The 8,482-nt window shown below is 29.5% G+C and overlaps 1 protein-coding gene across 2 annotated transcripts; it reads left to right on the top strand.

Annotated features, from left to right (window-relative positions):
* The first annotated feature begins 347 nt into the window (after window positions 1-347).
* On the top strand, window positions 348-2,821 carry LOC107462632 (protein RICE SALT SENSITIVE 3). Of its 2 annotated transcripts, XM_016081259.3 has the most exons (7): window positions 348-685; window positions 753-803; window positions 882-1,016; window positions 1,134-1,239; window positions 1,347-1,388; window positions 1,478-1,534; window positions 1,765-2,821. In XM_016081259.3, exons 1-7 carry the CDS (start codon window positions 540-542, stop codon window positions 2,491-2,493), a joined length of 1,266 nt encoding a protein of 421 aa, XP_015936745.1. In that variant the 5' UTR covers window positions 348-539; the 3' UTR covers window positions 2,494-2,821. The 2 variants fall into 2 exon arrangements, with proteins under 2 accessions (XP_015936745.1, XP_020985202.1); XM_021129543.2 differs by lacking the exons at window positions 348-685; window positions 753-803 and having other exon boundaries at window positions 907-1,027.
* Window positions 2,822-8,482: the final 5,661 nt, after the last annotated feature.

Raw genomic sequence — 8,482 nt, 5'->3', positions numbered from 1 at the left:
CGATAAAATGAGAGTCATGTCTAATTTTTTTTTTAGTCTATATCCAAGTGAATATAAAAAGTTCATATGTCTAAGTTTTGAAAAAGTCAAAAAATTAAATATATTTTTAAATTTTCAAAAATTTAAATATTTACAAATCAAAAAGTTAAGAATTTATTTATTTATTTATTTATTTTTATATAAAATTAATAATAAAAATTGTTAAAAATTTTTAACTATAAATTTTACATAAAAATAAGTAGTGGTGGGTCACTAATTAAAAGGTAAAAAAAAGAAGTGAAAATTGGAGAGGGATGAGATGAATGTTGGTGTTGTGGTGGTGTGTGTGGTGTGCTGTTTGTAAAGAGACAAAGAGAAGAGAGGGGATAAAAGGTGTCCCCACAGTGGGCTCAAAATATTTACTCTCCTTTCTTCCCTTCTTGCTACTCAGACTGCAGAGAAAGCAAAGCATGCGGAGGAGCATCCTCAACAATTGGTGCCTGCGGACTAGCACTTAACAAGCACATACCAGCTTACTGTAAAATAATAAGAAGAAGAAGATGGTGGGGTCAGGAGGTGGTGGTGGTGGAACAGGAGAGAGGAGCAAGGAGGCTGTTGGGATGATGGCACTTCATGAGGCACTCAGAACCGTCTGTCTTAACTCTGACTGGACCTACTCTGTCTTCTGGACCATCCGCCCACGCCCGTATGTCTTTCTTTCTCTCTTTCTCTCTGTCTCTCATTCTCTCATCTTCTTCTTGTTGTTGTTGCAGGAGAGTTAGAGGTGGCAATGGTTGCAAGGTTGGAGACGATAACGGCAGCCTGTATGTCTTAGTACTACCACTGTTACTACACTTTGATCTATGAATATGTTGAAAAGAAAGTTGGTGTCTTTGGTGCAGGATGCTGATGTGGGAAGATGGGTTCTGCCGAGGAAGGAGTGCAAGTCTGGTGGAAGACATGGACGGAGGAGGAGAGGATCCAGTGAGAAAGGCCTTCAGCAAGATGTCCATTCAGTTATATAATTATGGAGAAGGGTGGGTACTGGGTAGGTCTTTGTTTTGTGAAAATCTCCATGCTGTGTCTGTCTCTAATTGGGTCTCAACCAATTAATCTTAATCTTAATCTTAATCTTAATGTTTGGGTGGGAACAGGTTGATGGGGAAAGTTGCATCTGATAAGTGCCACAAGTGGGTCTTCAAAGAGCCCACAGAATGTGAGCCTAATATCTCCAACTACTGGCAGAGCTCCTTTGATGCTGTACCTCTCTCTCTCTCTAATCTTCCTTCTATTGCTTATGTGTACCTATCTCATGATTGATTGATTCATCCCAATCTTTCTTTTCTTTTTGGCCTTATTTATTGCAGCTTCCTCCTGAATGGACCGACCAGTTTGATTCTGGCATTCAGGTCACTCCACAATCATTCTTAGGCCTCCTCTTATTATTGCTCCTTAAAACATTTTTTTTTTAAATTTACCAATGATTCTTCTTGGACAGACTATTGCTGTAATTCAAGCTGGACATGGCCTTCTTCAGCTAGGCTCTTGCAAGATTGTGAGTATACTTAGTTTTGTATTCTTATTCACCTTTAATCTGCCTTAATTTCTATGGTGAAATCTACAGTGCAGTGGTGAAATTGATAGTGGAGAACCATTAGACGACAATTTAGTCAAACATATCAAATCGGTTTTTTCAGCTATCAACCTCTAAAATTTTACTTGCAAGTTTAGGTGAAAAGAATGTGTGTATGGTTGTAATGTTTTGGTTTTTGATTATGATATCAGATTCCGGAGGACCTCCATTTTGTGCTAAGAATGAGACACACATTTGAATCACTTGGCTACCAATCGGGATTCTACCTCTCACAACTCTTCTCTTCAACAAGGAACACTTCATCTTCAACTTCAATCCCTTCAAAACCATCTTCCATTCCAATTAGGCCTCCAGCACCACTCTTCAACTGGCCTCACAGGCCTTCGCTTCCATCTTCGGCCGCCTCAATGCTCTCCTCGCCCAATTTTGCTGCATCCAGGATGGGATTCCCAAACAAGGACTCTGAGACACACATGTTTCTCATGCCACACCATCACCAAGAGCATGGTGCAAGGATTGAGGACATGATTGGAACTAACACTACTAGTGGTGATCATGAGAATGATATTAAGTGGCCTAATGGATTGTCCTTCTTCAATGCTTTAACCGGCCGAACCGACGAAGCTAACAAGCTATTGCAGGAACAAGCATTGAACATCACTCATCAGAACCCCAATTCGGATTCTTCAAACATGCAACAAAATGAGTTCCTCAGCTTGGAAACAGGACACCCTGAAGGTGGTTCTGCTGCTGCAAGGAAAATGGATAAGTTCAAGAGGAGCTTCACTTTACCTGCAAGAGTTGTTTCATCATCTTCATCAACTTCCATGGATCAACATCAACAACAAGGTAATGCTGTGGAGTATAGGAATTCAGATGGACCTATGTTCCCGGATGTTATGGAAACCTTTTTGGAGTGATCAATGGAGGGGTTAGAAAACAAAGAAAAAGAAAAAAAAATGGGTTATTTGTATTCATTTTATCTTATATACCGAGTCAATATGCATTTTTTATACTAATAATTGAGTGTGGAAAAATGTATATTTGATCTGTGTATGAGATAAAATGAGTTTTCATAATGTTTCTATAAGAAAAAGAAAATGAATTATTAGAGTATATGTATCTAGGAAAAGCTATTTGTGTTTCCTTTTTACTTTCACCTCTTTAACTTTGTATCTTTGTGCTTCTTTTTTCATCTGTCTTCCACTTAATGAGACTTGATTAATGCTCACTTAATTTCTTTTATCACTTTGCCTCCAACTAGACATAAAGTTTTTTTCATTCTGTCTTATGTAAGGTAGTTTGAATTTTATATGTTATGTTTAAAGATCATCATTGTACCATTGAGTAAAAGCTATCAAAATCTAAGGGATCCACTTATTAGTGACTTAGTTACCTCATAAAGAAAATTCTCTTTTTTTTTTTTCATATATTAATATGTATGTTTAACTAGGGGTGTTATTTGTTTACACTCTTAAATTTTAATGTAAAAAAGTATTGCATAAATGTGATCCATTTTTCACATTCTTTGCTATATAAAGAATGTTGTATTTTTTAAAATAAATAAATTTTAATATTTTATTTACTATATTTTATATCAATAATTTAAAATTTTAAATTTAGCGTATTTTATTTTTTTTGTTTTTTAATCTTTAATTGCAAGTTACTTTTCATGGAGAGTTGCATTGTTTATTTTTTGAAGCGTAGCCTATAAATATTAAATATCAATAAAAATGTTGGTTTTATTATTTTACAATTATACAAATATAAGTGTCTAATATAATTATAATATTAAATGATACATTAATTTGGTGTGTGGCATACAAATTAAATCATGGTTAAAATCATGACAAAACAAGTAAAATAATGTCATGTAATAAGGAGGAAATTTTATTAGACACATGTTAATTACAGCAAAGATATGATTACCAACTTGTTGAATGAGTAGTGTTTGATTTATTCAGATATGGTAAATTAATATAGGGAGGAAAAGTGTCTAATCAATCCACTAAATAGGGGTGCAGCTACACTACTTCAAATGATTTTATTAAACCAACTTGATAACCCCTTTTCTTTGTATTCATAGTCAATTATATGTTTGATTTAGTGAGTCATTGCTATAGTTATGTCTTATTGGGTAATATTTTTATGCTTTATAGTTTATAGTAACCTAACAATGACAACACATCAAAATTCAAGTATCAAAATACTATTTTCTTTTAAATATGTTTCTTAATTTAATTTGTATGCATGCGGTTCTTCTTTTATTTGATTTTTTTTTTCAATTTTGAAGTGATGTACGAGTGTAGACTTGAGTGTTATTTGATATTTATTGCTCTATGCCTTTTTCCCTTCAAAATGTGTAAGTATAATAATTAGTAAGTAATAACGTGATCTTTTAATACATGATTTTGAGTTAAAAACGTAGAAATAATAATAAATAGAATATATAAATCGTAAAAATAATATATATGTTGTTTCATATATATGCTTTCTATGTGTATTTTGTATTTTTATATACATGTAGTGTAGCATAGTTGAATAAATCCTACATGTTAAATGACTTTTTACTTTTTTTTTTTAAATTTCAGTAAACTCGAATCGAATTATTTAACAATAATTTTTTTATGATAAGATTTAAATATAAGTAAATTAACTAAGACACAATAAAAAATTTCTATAAAATAAAATTTTGATCTCACTAGCTTATAATCCTTAAATTTGTATATCTTCATAATATAAAATATTTTATATAATTATCTAATTAAATTTTTTTTGTTTTGAATAATTCTCAAAGTAGATAGCAATAGTAATAAATTTACAAAAGAGCAATGCTAGGGGGCTAGCAGTTTTTGTGATTGTTAGCCATCAATTGGCCATCAATGATGATTTGATGGTGTGAGATTGGTGTGAGATTTCATCCAATGGCTCATCTTCCTCTGCTGGTTACATGCTGGCCAAAATTCAACAAAACTGCTGTTCCCTTAGACTTTTCCTTTACAAAATAGTTATTTATGTTTTACACTAAGTCATTATATATCTGTACACACAAGATTAGTTTAATTTATTGATAATAATGAATAGAAATGAAATATTTTTAATAAAATAAACACTCATATAAGCATTAATAGTCTTGGAGGAGTTAAGGACTTAAGGTCAAAGTAGGTGAGGTGATGATATATGACAAAAACCATAGATGCACGAAGGGTGTAGTACTTACTACTTAGGAGTTATTAGGAGTAGTATATATTCATGATATTCATGAATCTCACATAAATTGATGATAGTATTGACTTGTTCTACTGCTAACAACAACTACTTCTATGACTTCCGGGTTCAGCCACTAAGGTATTTGTTTTCTAGTTTGACTCATGGGAAATTTCCAATTCATTATTGGAAGTTGGAGAAACAATATCGTCATATATCATTGCTTATTTAAATTTTACAAGTTCATTTAAATAGTTTCATATCTATATTCTAGATAAGAGTTTTGTTAATAAGCATTCTAAGGACATTATATTAGTTAATTGGATTATGCTATATGTATACTAAAATCAGCCATTAAAATTAACCATCAGTATAAAATATATATTAGAATATAAATATACATTGAAAATAAATTAAATCACATATATTTATATACAAATATATTGATGGTTGATTTTAGTAGCTGATTTTAGTATATAAATAGTATTTTTCTAGTTTAATTAGGATCACTTTTTCCAGGATATATATAATTTTTTTAAATTATTTTTTATACAATGATGAATACCTAAAAATTTTGAAAACTTTTAGTTATTTAATACAAATTTTATACATTTATACCCTTAACAAATGCCCCTAATTTGGGTCTTGTATATTATGAATTGAATAAAAGAAATACTAATATTTATATAACTATTCTACTTATTTAAGTTTTCGATAAAAAACTATTACATAAATGTATTAAAAATATAATTATGTATATATTTTTTTATCGCATTAAATTTTGAGATAAATAATTTTATAATAATAATATAATTTTTTATTAATGATAAAATTAATAGTTATTAGTCATATTATTAAGATTTTAATAGGCTTTAAATTCTAATGGGGTTAAGAAGAGAGTGTGTGTGAGAGAGTAAAAGGTATATTCCCTGACAAATCAAAATTTATTGGAACACTAAATCTCGTGAGTACAATTTTTATTTGGGCTTAGCGTTTTTTTTTTTATAATATTGTATTCAAGGGAAAGATTAGTTTACATTATGGAGATCGTATATGGTTTATATTATATGAAGTTAAGAAGGTATATATGACTTTGAGATTCTTAACAAACAAGAAATAGCTACAAGTATTTGAGACATTGTCACATGCAATCTGAATTTTTTCCATAATTAATTTATATGGATGTGATTTATTTCCCCGTCTTCTTTTAAAATAACCAACTATAAAATTATAGGAAAGTAGTAATAAGCTAAGGAATCATAAGGAATGATTATTGTAATCAGTAGTTGTTATATATGCCGACTTATTATTTTCTTGTGTTTTTTTAATTGACAATGTAATTTTTACATAAACTAGTGTATGTTCCCGTACCTTGTACGGGATAATACATAAAATTATATTAAAAATTTTATTAAAAAATTAAATAATATATATAGTAATTATTATTATAAATATTTTATAAAGTTATAATTAAAATCAAACTCTCAAAATTTTTAATATTAAAATATTAAAAATAATTAGTATTTATCTTAATCAGTTTGAGTTTGTTAAGTGATCATCTCACTCGTCCGCTTAAACAACTATTAGGAGTTAGAATCTCGCCTTGTGTATATAGCAATTCATTGGCTAGCGATAAACCCTTAATAAAAGGAGTATCAATACGTGGTTAGACTTGGCAGGAGTTTTCGAATACGCAGGTACCCAACCCGTCCATACCCGGATGAAAAGGGTAATAACTTGACCCAAGTCGGGGCAGATTTTGCTCAAGACAGGGTATGGACGGGTTTAGAGTGTACCCGCCCCAAATATATACATATAAACACTTTTTAGGAATTAGTCACAAAAAAAGGGAATCTTTTGTTACAATAGAAACAGAAGTGATATTGATTATTCAAGAATCGAAGTCGATTTGCTTTAAAAAAAGAGGATATCAATGAACTTCTATGAAATGGTTTCACGGGATTCAGCCAATTGTCTTGATCGTGGGATATCATTGAAACATAGGAATCCGTGTTATCAAAAGATTTTCTGCGATTCTTTCTAGTATGGAATGAGTCAATCATCCACTTTAGTATCTTATTGAAAAAAGATGGTGATATTATTCTTTCATTGATCAAGAATTTCGATTTTTGAAAAGTACTAGTGTATGTTCCCGTACCTTGTACGGGATAATACATAAAATTATATTAAAAATTTTATTAAAAAATTAAATAATATATATAGTAATTATTATTATAAATATTTTATAAAATTATAATTAAAATTAAACTCTCAAAATTTTTAATATTAAAATGTTAAAATAATTAGTATTTGTCTTAATCAATTTGAGTTTGTTAAGTGATCATCTCACTCGTCCACTTAAATAACTATTAGGAGTTAGAATCTCGCCTTGTGTATATGTTAAACTCTTAATAAATATGGCTAGCGATAAACCCTTAATAAATGGAGTATCAATACGTGGTTAGACTTGGCAGGAGTTTCCGAATACGCGGGTACCTTACCCGTTCATACCCAGATAGAAAGAGTAATAACTTGACCCAAGTCGGGACAGATTTTGCTCAAAACATGGTATATGGTCGGGTTTAGGGTGTACCCGCCTTGAATATATACATATAAACACTTTTTAGGAATTAGGATTTGTCTCACATCACAGATGATTTATAGCTTCTGTCTATACTCTATAGCCATGCAAGATAAACTCAGTCATCCTCACTCAAAATTTTTTTCTTTTCGACTTCTTCACGAAAAAAACCGCATAGCTCGCGTCATGTTGTTGCTGAGTCCATCGCCGCCTACCTATTCACAATTCACATCTTCCTTCACAGACAGGGACGGACCCACGTTTAATATAGAGGGGGCATTTGCTCCCACAATTTTTTTTTAAATTAATACTTATATACATATATACCACTTATTATATTATATTTGTCACAAAATAAAATATAAATAGTTCTTTTGTATTTTATGTTAAAAAATATTTTGTTAAACTTAACACATAATAATTATATTGTTAAATTTGATTTAGTATGAAAAATAAATAAATACACTCAAAAAAAGTGATAATTAATTATATTATATTAGTTAATTAATTAATAATTAAATTAAAACTTAGTTTTCTAATTAAATATAACTTAAATTATTAGTGATTTTTTAAAAATTGTTTAAGATAAAAAAATATTATCTATGTATTAATATACTGTAATTATTTTGGTTAAAAAATTTATTTATACTATAAAAATAATAATAAGTAGATTTGACAATTAAATATGAGATAATAAAAAGTAAAATAATTGTTTAAAAATATGTATAAAAAAATAATATTTAGTCATGTTAAAAAAAAGTCCTTATAAATATTTTTTGTTATTTTGAATATTATATTATGTGTATAAAATTATATTTTTATTATTTTAAATATTATAATAATGATTATGTGTATATTTCTAGTTCTTATCAATATGTATTAGATAGTTCTAATTTTAAATTTTGAATATATCTAAACCAATTTAGATTGGTCAAGTGATCGACTTAGTCATCCGCTTAAATAAGTATTGAGGGTTCGAATTCTGTCTCGTATGTATAGCAACTCATTGCCGGCTTGTAGATTCTTAAATGGAATTCAAATTCATGACGGATTAGTCCTTAACTTGTTGAGTATCGTGGAAGCAAAAAAAATATCTATACCTAAATTTTATTATATTTTTG

Source organism: Arachis duranensis, chromosome 8 (genome assembly GCF_000817695.3).
Source record: "Arachis duranensis cultivar V14167 chromosome 8, aradu.V14167.gnm2.J7QH, whole genome shotgun sequence".
NCBI lineage: Eukaryota > Viridiplantae > Streptophyta > Magnoliopsida > Fabales > Fabaceae > Arachis > Arachis duranensis.
This window is presented reverse-complemented; position numbering and strand designations above follow the sequence as displayed.

Coding starts and splice junctions, on each gene's coding strand:
- LOC107462632 (XM_016081259.3), top strand. CDS start 540: ATGGTGGGGTCAGGAGGTGGTGGTGGTGGAACAGGAGAGAGGAGCAAG. Junction 804..881: donor GGAGACGATAACGGCAGCCT/GTATGTCTTAGT, acceptor TCTTTGGTGCAG/GATGCTGATGTGGGAAGATG. Junction 1,389..1,477: donor AGTTTGATTCTGGCATTCAG/GTCACTCCACAA, acceptor CTTCTTGGACAG/ACTATTGCTGTAATTCAAGC.